This window comes from Panthera tigris, chromosome E1, assembly GCF_018350195.1.
Source record: "Panthera tigris isolate Pti1 chromosome E1, P.tigris_Pti1_mat1.1, whole genome shotgun sequence".
In the NCBI taxonomy this organism is placed as follows: Eukaryota; Metazoa; Chordata; class Mammalia; order Carnivora; family Felidae; genus Panthera; species Panthera tigris.
In genome coordinates, this window is record NC_056673.1 from 50135803 (window position 1) to 50148581 (window position 12779).

The 12779-nt window shown below is 38.8% G+C and overlaps 1 protein-coding gene across 1 annotated transcript in view; it reads right to left on the reverse strand.

Annotated features, from left to right (window-relative positions):
• The window catches only part of ABCA5 (ATP binding cassette subfamily A member 5), a 71236-nt gene that overhangs the window by 6075 nt on the left and 52382 nt on the right, over positions 1-12779 (reverse strand). The window contains exons 23-31 of the mRNA XM_042965772.1: positions 11296-11409; positions 8281-8451; positions 6722-6835; positions 6191-6325; positions 4635-4709; positions 3796-3887; positions 1595-1721; positions 1165-1282; positions 977-1068 (exon numbers count right to left, since the gene is read on the reverse strand). Of these exons, the coding sequence (XP_042821706.1) occupies positions 977-1068; positions 1165-1282; positions 1595-1721; positions 3796-3887; positions 4635-4709; positions 6191-6325; positions 6722-6835; positions 8281-8451; positions 11296-11409 (1038 nt within the window). The remainder of the gene's footprint in view (positions 1-976; positions 1069-1164; positions 1283-1594; positions 1722-3795; positions 3888-4634; positions 4710-6190; positions 6326-6721; positions 6836-8280; positions 8452-11295; positions 11410-12779) is intronic.

The window sequence follows — 12779 nt, forward strand, 5'->3', positions numbered from 1 at the left end:
ATAACTTTTTGCTTAATTTACATTGTAAAGGAATTGGTAGGTGAATTAATTCAAACTCCTTCCTAGAATCAAGGTAATAGTAAGTCAAATTTTTATTCCTTCCGATGGCGAAAGGACATACATAGCTAAGTCAGAGTTCAGTGACATGGCCCAATGGGGCGATTAGCTTGACTGATGGGGCACCTGGGTGACTCAGTCAGTTATGCGTCCGACTTCGGCTCAGGTCATGATTTCACAGTTTGTGAGTTCGAGCCCCGCATCAGGCTCTGTGCTGAGAGCTCAGAGCCTGGACCCTGCTTCAGATTCTATGTCTCCTTTTCTCTCTGACCCTCTCCCACTTGTGCTCTGTCTCTCTCTCGCAAAAATAAATAAATGTAAAAAAAAAATTAAAAAGAAGCAGGAATGCGGCTTGATTGAAAAGGTAAACTCCAATTGTAACTAGGATGATCAAGGGACCTCACTGGAAGGTGACCTCTGAGCCATGCAGGTAAGCAAATTTCACTGTTTGGATTTCTTCTGGGTAAGGGATACCCAATATAAGGAACCGCTAGAGCAAAAACCCAAAGAAAAGAGTATGCTTGGCATTTTCCAGAAAATCAATGGGCCAGAGCAGAAGACAGGATCAGACAGTGTTGTGGTTTCCACAAAGTGGTGATAGGCTACAATCAAAGGCTAACTGATGGCAGGGTCAATATTAGCTCCAAATCTCCTGAAGTTAGTAAGATGGCTTTCCACTAAATTGGTGGACAAATCCCCCACGCAAGTAATAATCATAAAAGCAAAAATAACGTCTGTGCGTGTATCTGCATGTGTGAAAATTTTACGTTATTTTCAAAGATAACCAAAAATATTATAATTTGATCAAGTTATACTAAAAAATTACTACTGAAAACATTAGATCCTAGTCTGTCATTAAGAAACTTACTGTAATTAAAAACGTAAATCATAGCATCTCCCACACCCTCATATACCGTACCTGGCCTGAAGTTGGTTCAATGTCACCAACCAGAATATTGATAATTGTGCTTTTGCCCGCACCGTTTGGACCCAGTAGCCCCAAGATCTCTCCTAAAGAAATTGAAAGAAAAATCATTGTATGTAAGTCAGACTAAAAATCAAAATTACTCTTCTGGAAAAATTACTAAAGAAAAAACAAATACCAACCTTTTTTCACACAGAAAGAGACATATTTAGTTGCTACTTTCTTTACTTTTCTTGTAAGAAGAAAATCTTTCTTGTCATCATATTCTTTATACAAACAGCTGACCATAATGGCTGGTTTCTAATAAGGAAAATAGGATTTAAAAAAAGAATAACGTATCAGATACCTATCAAGAAATGACAAGCTGTCCACAATTCATGTCCACGTATCATAAGAACTATAGTTGCTAATAAGGGGCATATTATATAAGTAAATACCCATTTGTGACTAAAATATGGACTTATTCAAAAGTAAGTAGACAAAAGTATTTTTTCAAAGCAAAGACTTTTTTTCATATAGATTCATATGAAAAGTATTCTTCAGGTTAATTCCTACACAAGAGAAACTGATCACTGCACATTTAGTAAGACTTGGCGATACAGACTGAATTACCTCCTCACAACACTGGCAGCTCATTAGCTCTTTGACCTTCAGTCTTTCAGCTTTGACATCTTCATCTTCATCCTCATTGTTTGGTGGTTCTGGAGACTTCCTATTTTTGGACTTTGTTGAAAGGGTCCTAAACACATAAAGACAGTGGTTTTTCAAATAATTAAAATAGCAAGACATTCCAGCACTCCATGGAGAAAAGACTGAAAAAATATACCAACATGAGATGAGTGGTTCTCTCTGAAAGGTGGAGTCACAGAACTAGTTTCACTCACTGAAACCGTCTGGATGATGTCGTCTAAACTCATTCATTCCTTCAACAATATTATTTATGATCAGTATGTGTCAGGCACTATTTCACACAAAGACAAAGAAACTAAAAAAAGGATGTATCCATGCCTCGAAGATTTTACAGCCTGGCTGCAAATGACATGACCCGGGCAGAGCAGACGTGGAGGGCTGAATTCAGAACTCATAGAAACATCAGAAAGGTAGGCAGAGAAAAAAGTGCTTCCAAGGAAGTTTTGAAGAATAAGAGAGGTAAAGAGGGAAACAGGAGTTGACATTATGGAAAACAGAGGAACAAGAGAAAAGCATAAGGAGGAAGAAGTCAATCATACTAAAGCAGCAGATTAGCTGAGTAAGTGGAGCCTACTTGATGATACACAGAGGAAGTCATTAGTCACCTTGCTGAAAACAGAATCAGCAGAGGATCAAGCGCAGAACCAGATTACAGGAGTTAAGAAGTGAAAGGGAGGTGAGGAGCTGGAGGTGGAAGTTTCTCAGCTATGAAAGTTAACAGACAGGGGACAAGAGCTAGAGGGATACAGGTTGAAATGAGATTTGTGAGTTCTGATTTCTATTACTTTGTTTTATGGGAGAAAGGTGACTGGCCCCCTCCCCCCAAAAACCCTATTTAGATCCAAAAGGGAAAGACAGAAAGAGAAAATAAACTGGACAGAGCAACATCTTTAAGTAGACACAATAACAAAGGCATGAATAACAGGAGAGGTACTTCTCTCTCTGGGACCAGGAAAAGGCAAAGGTGATATAAGTGTGTAAAAATTTATAATTTATAATTAAGTGCTTCTGTGTTCAGAGACGGCAAGATCATCCACTGAGAAGCAGAAAATGAAGCGAGAAGGACTGGAGAATTTGAGGACTACAAAGAAGGCTTGGGCTAACGATCGAAAAGTGGTAGGAAGAAAATGAGACAACTCGTGTTAAAACAAAGCTGAGTCTACATGGGATAAACGTGGTGTTGGCAAGCTGCACTTTCATGTCAATTTTCTCTAGCCTGTAATTAGACTTACCAGAAGTTATGATTTTTCGCGGATGGGTAAAAGGGATACAGAAGTGGAATACAGGGTGCTGAAAAAGGGTGAAAGAGGGTGAGAGGGATGAAGCTGAACAGAGAAAAGGTGAAAAAGGCAATTAGTGGAAACATTTGAGGAACAGAAAAAAACTCAGGGGCAGAGACCACAGCAGAAAAGTCCAGTGAGACTAACAAAACAAAAAGGCCGGGAAGATGAAGTGTTCCTGGAAGCATGGGACACAGAGGAGGTGAAGCACGGTGATGGCAGGGCTCCGACCCAAATCAACATGGGACACGCAAAGTCACCAGCGTAGAGAAAGTCAGAAACTGAGGATGTTACAAAGGTTCTCTCTGCGGATGCTGATTCTCCCCCAAGACGACAGAAGGAGTAAGAACAAAGAGAAAGAAGAGCCAGATGCTAAGTCCTCAGTGGATGTGGGGAGTAGCCAGTGGTTAACAAGGACATTCACAGCAGCACTGTTCATGATGGCCAAGAGGTGGAGACAACTCAAACGTCCATCAACTGACGAATAGAGAAGTAAAGAGCGGTATCTCCATACAATGTAATACTAAGAAAAGAAAACTGTAACAAAGTACTGCTACACGCTTCAACTTGGATGAACCTTCAAAACATTACGGTAGGAGTAAAAAAAGCCAGACAAAAAGACGATCCCGTACAATTCCATTCATACGAGCGCTGAGCACTGGCAAATCTGCAACAACTAGATTAGTGGACTGTGGTTATACGTGGCTGGGTGGCATGTGGGAGACGGGCCAGTGAGGACTATAAGGATTTTGGGGGGAGTGAAGGAAATTACCTAAAACTAGATCATATACTATGTAAATACCCTAAAAACCATTAAAACAACTTAAAAAAAAAATCACCGACCTGAAAAAGGGATCCTTCCGTATCGACCTGCCTCCGTATTTTTTCTCGTAGTACCGTAAGAGGAAAATCCACAGTACGCACTGCAGGTAAGGCTGAAAGGAGAACACATAACAGCTCGTGACTGAATCTTTTCGTTTCCCTGGATCAATAGAACAAAGACCACACACATCAGGTTCCTTACCATCACCACAATAATTAATCACTATGTTCTTCACATGTCATATGAGTTAAGAATAAACTTTAAGATTTCAAGGCAGAGTTTTAGCAAAATAATCCTTCACATATTTTTCTGCCTCTGTGAAGTTCACTGGCTGTCAGCTTCATAAAATATAATCAAAGGAAAAGAGGTTGGTTTCATTTCTGAAGAAGCCAGAATTATAATTAAATAAAATTAATAACATGAAAGAGACAAGTATATTACAACGGACACTTTCAGGGGCGCCTGGGTAGCTCAGTCGGTTAAGTGTCCGACTTTGGCTCAAGTCACGGTCTCGTGGTCCATGGGCTGGAGCCCCGCGTCGGACTCTGTGCTGACGGCTCGGAGCCTGGAGCCTGCTTCGGATTCTGTGTCTCCCTCTGTCTCTCTGCCCCTCCCCCCCTCACGCTCACGCGCGCACTCTCTCTCTCTCAAAAATAAACCTTCAAAAAACTAAAATGGACATAGTCAGTAAATCTATTACCACTGAAATGTACATTGACTACCGTTAACTGACACAGTTGACTCTCTGATGTACCTTCACTGTTATGCAAAGGGATAGAAACTAAAAAGAGAGTTACACACATACAACCAAACTGCTCTTAAGGTAACATGTTAACCCAACATTTTTGGTATTTCTTACCGATATAACTGCCACCAAAAGTCTATCCCATGGATTATACGTGTCCTCATTTTTTCGAATATTCTTCCAAGAAATCTAAGACAAAAAGTTTTGAAAATTTTTATGCTGCTGTGATAGGATGATATAATGGTATTTGGTCTTTGACCTGGTTCCAGGACAGAGCTTTTAACCCCCTGGGAATTTTCTGGTTTACAGAGGTGAAGGGAGCATCTTTTGTTATCTAAAATAAGCCCCTTTCAACCCAAGCTGAGTCTCTGCTACTCAGGTGACTTGGAGGATGGTGCTGGTTTCCAGGGAAACCAACCAAGTGATTACAAGGTGGGAACTTTCAGACTCATCCACTGATCAAAAGGGGAGAGGGGCTTGAAGACTGATCAACTCACTGTGCCTCAGTAATGAAACCTCCATAAAAATCTCCATAAACACAGGGCTGGGAGAGCTTCCAGGCTGGTGAATGCATCCACACCCTTGGAGGGCGGCAAGCTCCAAACTCCATGGGGACTAAAGCTTCAATACTTGGGACCCTTCTGGACGATGCCCCCCATACCTCTTAATTATTCATTTGTATATTCACTATAATAAACTGATAATAGTACAGAAAGTGTTTCCCTAAATTCTATAAACCATTATGGCAAATTACTGAACCTGTGAAGGGGTCACAGGAACACTGGATTTGCAGCCACATCAGAACGTGCAGACCCACTACTCGGATCTGGCGTGTGAAAAACGGGGGGCAAGCTTGTGGGGCTGAGTCCTTAACCCTGAACACAGCCCCGAGTCTGCATTACCTCCAGGTGGTTAAGTGTTAGAACTGCTTTATGTGGGAAAAACTCACGCATTTGGCGTTAGAAGTGTTGTAAGTTTTCTTTTAGCTGCAACATGTAGGAATATTTAGATTAAAATGTGTTTTGTTCGGTGACGTGTATTCTCTGTGTTAGTTATTAGTATTATCAGCTATGCTTTCTACTTAGATTACAACCCTCCCCATGCCAAAAATATTTCTATCTGGGGATGTATAAATTAAACATATTAAACTGAAGCAAAAAAGAAAGTGGGGCGGGGTTAGTGAGTAGAATTAGTCAGCAATCATCCCTAAATCGGTAATTTGTCAATTAATTTTTTTCTAATCACATGGAATTTTTCCAATTATCCAGGTTTAATAAAAGTAATTTTTATTTTTTTCTTTGAAAAAAAAGTCTCTTACACTTTATTTTCTCTCATCCCTTTATAGTACAATACATTATTTAATCCTTGACAAACTCCCCCAAAACTTACTGACTGAAGTCAGGTCACACTTAGAATTTATGTACATCTTTTTGGGAATCAAAGAACAGGGAATGGACACCATACTCCTTGTCCTTTGAGACTTACAGCTTAAAGACATGCTTGAAAAGATTTCACAGTAAACTTAAACTGCTGCTTAATAATATTCAAATCAAGTAAATAGCAGCTAAACTGATTTTTTTTGTTGTTACAATATTCAGCACAAGAACTAAGATCTCAAAGATTAGGCAGTATTTATGCTTTTCAATTATTAAAACACCTAACAGACCTACCTTTATGAAACAAATCAGACAACCTAGAAGTGGATAGATTGGAATGGCCATACAAAAGGTATAATGGAGAACAGCCGTAACTGTGTATCCCATAAAGAACGTGATTTCGGTGACTGCAATGCAAGCCAATGCTGTCTAAAGAAAGACAATGAGAAAACAAGTGAAAAAATGTTTAGCAATTTCATACAAACTCAGTTGGAAGTGTGTGCCTCAGCATTTACTATGTCTTTAATCCTCTAATAAGACACGGAACCTGAGAGGATACTTGGCCAGGAGGCGTCAGTACACAGGGACTAGCTCTGTGCACTGGGATCCTTGCCACACAGCTCTTACATGCTTTCGGTCCCGTCCCTTCGTGGAATGGATGACGCACAAGACAAATATGCGAAAAGATGCCGGCGGCTAGCTAGCTAAGTCCGTACTCAGGAAATTCTGACACAGCAACATTATGAGTAAAATCTTGAAACAGTTCACAACTTTCAAACAAGTGCAGTCATACAAATAAGTGAAATAATACAAAACATGACTTACCACAGAATAAATGAATGACCAAAACTCTTTGGTATTCAAAATTTTTTTGAAAGTGAAAGAAGTAACATAGGTAAACAGAATGACTGATGGAACATAACCAATAAGGCAAAAAACCTGTAAAACAGAAATGTGTATTTTTATGTAAACATGTGAAAAGCTAACAGTCCATATGATCTCAAACACCAGTCATATCAAATAGTTAAAAAAAATTTTTTTTTAATGTTTTATTTATTTTTGAGTGAGAGAGAGACAGAACGTGAGCAGGGGGGGCGGCAGAGAGAGAGGCAGACACAGAATCTGAAGCAGATTCCAGGCTCCGAGCTGTCTGCATAGAGCGAGACGTGGGGCTTGAACTCACGAACCACGAGATCATGACCCGACCTGAAGTCGGAGCCCAACCAACTGAGCCACCCAGGTGCCCCAGTCATCTCAAATATTAAGGAATGATTATTCTTCAAGTTTTATTCTCAACAAATCACTCCAAAAACTGAAACTGTGGTTACCTGAGAAATTACCATGCACACTTCTCCTAAATCAATAAAACTCATACTTTTAACTAATTGTAACACAATCCTGAATAAGTAATTCACACCAAACACTATTTGTAGTTCTTTTTTATGCCAAGAAAAATGCTATCTCTAATCATTTTATTATAAAAACAAGTATAATAGCTGGTTACTACTTTATCCTTCTCAATCAACTATGAACTACCATTTCAATATACAACATTCAATACTTTGTAAATGTGTAAAAAAATCATTAATTTATAAGGCACAATTTAATATGTAAAGTCACTATAGCCTCTGGCAAAATTGATAAATTTACATTCAGCAACCCCAACCTTACTTCTGTTTTCCCTTTTTCCTAATCACTCATACAAAAGGGTCGAGCATCAGTCATGAACATGTGAACACGAATGCAAGCTATATTCTTCCTTAGTATTTTAAGCTGTATTTATAAATTTTTTTAATGTTTATTTATTTTTGAGAGAGAGAGAGAGAGAGAGAGAGCGAGAGGAGGAGGGGCACAGAAAGAGGGAGACACAGAATCCGAAGCGGGCTCGGGGCTCTGAGCTGTCAGCACAGAGTCCAACGCGAGGCTCGAACTCATGAACTGTGAGATCATGACCTGAGCCGAAGTCGGATGCTCAACCGACTGAGCCACCCAGGCACCCCTAAGCTGAATTTTAAATTGTGGAATAAAAGAGTTTCTTTGTGAAATTATATTCAAGCAGAGAGACAAGGAGGGCATTTGAAAGACGGACCGTTTAACTATTCCTGATTACACACCTAGCAGGGAGTCCACAGAAAAGACCACCTTAGTTTCAAGGAATTATTTTATAATAATAGTAAGTTGTGGTTTTCAAAAATCACTTATAGTAATATAAATTGCATCATCAGTATCATACACAATAATTAAAACAAATACTGGTTCTATTTTCTATAAAAAATGAATATCCAAATTACTCAACTAACCACCTGTCATGTTTATAAAGACTTAAGTTTCTTAAAATAACGTTTCATTTATAAATAGCATGAGTATAACTGATGTTAACTTACCACAGAAAGGAACTTTATAGCATAAAAATATAATCCATAATGAAATGCGAATAAACTTCCTAGCATCAAAATAAGAACAAGAAAAAATATGGGGATATCAACAATAGCTTGTCCAATCCAATATGCAGACGGTAAAAGCCCTGAAAGTTTAAGTTGAGTATAAGCTTTGATCTACAAAAAAAAAAAAAGAGGGGAGAGGGAAAACTGATTATAATTATAAACATGTTACAAACAAAAAACTCTAGCAAATTATTGTGGAACTCTTAATTTTACATCAACAAAACAAGTCACATTCCAGGTCTCTAGGTAATAAAAGCCTTCCTACAACTAAATATAAATTCCTTTATAGTCTTTAATCTGGTCCATTATTTCTCAGATGTAGCAATTTCGACATTCAGAATCAGAATACAGTAACACAAAACTAAAATAAAGCAAATGATGTCATGGGGATTATAGCTGTGCAAACAGTAAGTAGCCAAAACACTGTTGCTTTTAAAAATCTGTGGAAATAGATGGAAAGATATGTTTAAACAGAAAATGGATTCTCTTATTTACTTTTTAAAATTTTTTTTAAGTTTATTTGTTTATTTTGAGAGAGACAGAGAGAGAGCACAAGCAGGGCAGGGGAAGAGAGGGATGCAGACAGAGGATCCAAAGCAGGCTCCATGCTGACAACAGAGAGCCCGACCCGGGGCTTGAACCCACGAACCATGAGATCACGACCTGAGCTGAAGTCAGACACTTAACCGACTCAGTCACCCAGGGGCCCCAGATTCTCATTTTTTAGTATTACCTTTCATGATAACACTAGTAAACTGCCAAGTGTCTTCTGGATTTACAGAAGGCTTTCAGCTTTAGTGGGAAGCTTTGTATTGATAATGCACTTAAGCCTTTTATAAACTCCCATGTAGTGCAAAAAGTAAGGTGTTATTACTACATTTTCACATATACAAACAGTAAACTTAAATGACTTGAGTTTCCCTAACTCTCTCATCCTCTCATTATTTAATTTGAAATTTTGAAAACCTTTTATAAATCCAAATACCTAACAATTTTATTCAGTTAATTTTTGACATCTGTAAATGCTTACACTCATAACAATGTATTATATGAAAGGGCTGGTCTTAGAGATAACAGAAGCACAGAATATAAAGTTTAGTTAAGACGGAGAGGAGGAGCCGGGGCACCTGGGTGGCTCAGGTGGTTGAGCGTCCGACTCTTACCTTCAGCTCAGGTCATGATCTCATGATTTGTGAGTATGAGTGCAGAGCCTGCTTGCGACTCTCTCTCCCTCTCTCTTCACCCCTCCCCTGCTCCTGCTCTCTCTCTCTCTCTCTCTCTCAAAATAAATAAACATAAAAAAAAAAAAAAGACGAAGAGGAGGAATGATAAAAACAAATGGACAACTTTTGTGTTCAAAGAACTATAAGAACAAAAATATAAACTCCAAAATAAGTATGAAAACATAAACAAGTCAAGTAGAGTTATTTGGATAATGCATGCTTTTTGTCATTCAAATAATGCAGGTGGGAATGTAAAACAGTATATCCCCTCTGGAAAACAGTTGGGCAATTTCTTACAAAACTGAACACAGAATCACCGTATGACACTCTAGGGCATTTACCCCAGAGAAATGAAAACTCACATTCACACAAAAACCTGTACGTAAATGTTCACAGCGGTTTTATTCACAATAGGAAAAAACTGGCAACAATTCAGATTCACACCATGGAATACTACCAAAAAATAAAAAAGAATGGACTGTTGGTACATACAAACTGAGTAAATCTCCAGGGAATCATGCTGAGTCAAAAGGCCAGTCCCTCCCAAAAACATGTTGTGATGCTACATATACATTCTTGAAATACTGAAATTACAGAAAGGGAGAACAGACTGGTGGCTGCCAGAGGTCAGGGAAGGGGTGGGTGTGGGGGCTTGAAAAGGGCAATAGGAGGGATCTCTGTGGTGACAGCACTGTTCTGTACCGTGACCGTATCAATGTCAACGTCCTGGGATTTTACTATTATACGACAGTCTCACAAGATGCTATTATTACTGAGGTGAAGAGAGTAGGGTACACAGGATCTCGTTTTATTATTTCTTACCACCTAATACGAATCTACAATTACCTCTAAATAAATATTTGAATAAAAAAAAACATTTTAAGTTGAAACAAAAAAGAGAAAAATGCAATTGTCTAGGAAGTTTTGTATGTGGGTGGTGTGGGGTTATGGATTTTTTAAATTTTCTTAAACCCTCCTACATTTTCTAAATTAGCACAATGAATATATATAACAGAAAAAATGAGTATGTTTTTAAAATATCTCCTGAGACTCATGTATTACTTTTCCACTACAGAAAATTATTAAAAGATGTAACTGTCTGCTATGAGGCTTAACTTCATTACTTGTCACACTGGGTAAATTAAGACAAACCTGTCTCCACCGAACTAAGAGCAGACATGGAGAGAACGAGAATTTTGATTACAGGGGTAAGAGGGACAACCTCGGGAGGGTGCAAGGATAGAGACTGCACAGGGCACCACTTGCCTGAGGATAGGAGAGAAAAGGAAAGGATACCAAACCACCTCTGTACACACAGCAATTTTCCCCAGGCTCTGGTGGTCACAATCACTACCTATTTTTTTCATTTAACAGAAGTTAAGTATCTTGGACATTCAGTACATTCCATTAAAGGTTAAGGGGGGAGAGGGAGTTTAGTGAACTAATAAGAACTTAAGGACCCGCTACTAAGAGGAGATGAGACAACACGGAACATGGCACAGGACTCCCATCACTTCCTGACTTACAAAAGGTCGGTACACATAAAACTTACATCACAATGTTGCAAGGATTAACGGATGTAACTTTTGAAGCATGTGACAAGGACTCAAGTAATAAATGATTGTTATTACTATTACTGTAGTAAATATGTTGACGCTCCATCTACTTATTCCTGAAATATGAGGTCTTGCACTCATGCAAACTGTACCTGTAATTTTAACTCAATCATTACCTTATGATTCTCTGCATTTTCCATGGCAAAGTAAGGTGGCATTGCAGTCACAATGATTCCAAGCAAAGCTGCTTGGAAATACAGCTCGATTTTAAAAACGATGTCTGTAATTTCCTGAAAGACAACCACAGAACAAGAAATGAAAGTGAGAATTACTTCACATCATCTTAGCACTTTCTAAAAGACTATCAAAACCTCTGAAGAAACACACTAGGATATCTACCCTAGGCGTAGCCTATGTGAGGGAATGAGTGGCAGTTATTAACAGGCAGTGACTTACAGGACCAACTTTGCTACTTAGGAAGCAGCTATAGAATCCTGAGCAAATCATGGTACTTCCATTTTCTTATCTGTAACAGGGAATAATGCAGCATTTAAATTAAGCTTCCCCATTTAATTAAAAATCATAATGTGCATGAAAAAGCAGTTTACATGTCCACCAGCAGTCTTATGCAATGAACAGGACCACGTCAGAGTGATTTCTGATGCACTCACTGGTTGTGAGGACTGAGCCATCTGGGATCTCGGGGCCCTCTTCTGTTGGAAAAAGCTGTACTTTGGAACCAGCTCAGCCTCCTGGAAACAGGAGTTTCTTCTCCCCAGCAGGGAGGACTAGAATTCCCACAGGCCCCGATGGTTCCTAGCTAAGAGCCAAGTACGGAAGGCAAACTTCTCCGGACAACCTACGTAAACAGCTGGGGCCCCAAATGTAAGTCACCCAGAACCAAGTTACTGTATCACCCTGCCCTCCACAAGGCCATTTTCTTACCCGTATTCTGTAAAAGATACACCTGTGGGACAGGGAAGGTTCTCTGCACTAGGAGAGAACCCACACTACGTCTAGTAGACACCCCGGCCCTGGCACACCTCCCTACAGGACGATGTGGAAACAGAAGGCATCTTGTCAACACTGGCCTTCTCAGTTTTTAGCAATAAAGCCAATTCTTTCATTCATGTCATATGACATTGTAGAATTTGTCCCAAACTATGGTAATTTATAGTGGAAGACCCAGACAGAACCAATAAATATATAAACTAGATGGTACAGTAAGTGGAGATTAGTAAGAATATACTTGTATTCAATCACACAGAATCTGACAAAGGGGAAAAAATGTGGAACATTAGTAAGACTATTGTCTATGAACAGTGAGCTTTTTAAAAGTCTCAGTTCTTTCCTTCTGGTTTTAAAAAAAAAGTATGGGTATATGTCTGTGTTTGATGAAAAATATAAGTTGCAAGATCTTTTTTAATAGTCATGGATACATACAAATGTAGTAACATCATAAAAACATACACAGGAATTGTAAATTTTGAACTGTGGTTACTTCACGGAGAAGAGAAGGAAACAAGATTAGGGAGGAGAACACTGGAAGTTTCAATTGTATCTTTAAAATTTTATTAAATTAAAGTGTAACAAGGCATTAACATTTGGAACATTTGAGTAGTAGATACATGCCTATTTTCTGCAGGTCTGGAATATTTCA